A 913-nucleotide genomic window follows, 5' to 3' on the forward strand; every position below is an offset into this window, starting at 1 on the left:
TCAAATATCCACACTTCTGAGGCCACCACCACCCCTACCTCTCCTCCCCTCCTCCACCGACTCCATCTCTATATCGTTCAGACGTTCTATCGACCCGCTCCTACTGGACTTCTTCGTCACAGTCTCTATCCCGTTCTGCACTTTCTTCCTCAACATCAGTCTGAAAGCCACCAGCTTATCCTCAACGTGGGACATAACACCCTCTGCCGCCCGCTTCTGTTCCAGCTCAGCTTCGCGAAGCAGCTCCGGGTCAAGCACCACGAAGCCGTCGCTTTTGGGGATCCGGACGCCTAGTTCGCGCGCTTTCTTCATCGTCTGGATGTAGCCCTTCCGCTCCATGCGAAGGTCAGGGTTGTTGATGAGGGTGTAGGTCACGTGCCAGTTGAATGCTGCGGCGCGCTGTTTCTGCGACTTTCCTGTTGGACATACAGACAAATAACAACAACAACTATTGATAGACCTCAAGAAAGGAGTAGGTCTAACAGATAATGAGGTTTAACCCTATCCGTACGTCGTGTTTTACTGTCGCATCCATACGACGCGGGAAATCTGAGCCCCCACTCTCCAAAGAGGAAATTTACTCGTTAATCCGATCCGTACACTTTGCATAGCAGTCTGTCAAAATGATTTTTTGAGGAATATTGAAAGTTTCAAAGAGATCTTCGCACAAGAGGTATTCTAAAATGTGAAGAATACAACTCCATGGGTAAAAATGACCCCATGCGTGCGGATAGGGTTAATACGTTTGAGCCAGTTCCCGGCATAATCCCCTGTATTTACGGGATGCGCCTTATCAATCGATATCTCCGCAGTTTTTCGGTTATAGGGGGTGCCCACATGCGCGTTCGGGTCGGGTCGGGTCTGGTCGGGCCTATCGGGTCGGGGTTTCAGTGCACACTACAGCCCCACCGCG

General features: G+C 51.0%; 1 protein-coding gene across 1 annotated transcript in view; it reads right to left on the reverse strand.

The window, feature by feature from the left end:
* LOC101859141 (stimulated by retinoic acid gene 6 protein-like) overlaps positions 1 to 913 on the reverse strand; it is a gene marked incomplete at its 5' end in the record, with an annotated part of 7,916 nt that continues 7,003 nt past the window's right edge. Inside the window, 1 exon segment of the mRNA XM_013083394.2 lies at positions 1 to 416. Within this exon segment, the coding sequence (XP_012938848.1) occupies positions 1 to 416 (416 nt within the window).

This window comes from Aplysia californica, unplaced genomic scaffold (assembly GCF_000002075.1).
Source record: "Aplysia californica isolate F4 #8 unplaced genomic scaffold, AplCal3.0 scaffold00010, whole genome shotgun sequence".
NCBI lineage: Eukaryota > Metazoa > Mollusca > Gastropoda > Aplysiida > Aplysiidae > Aplysia > Aplysia californica.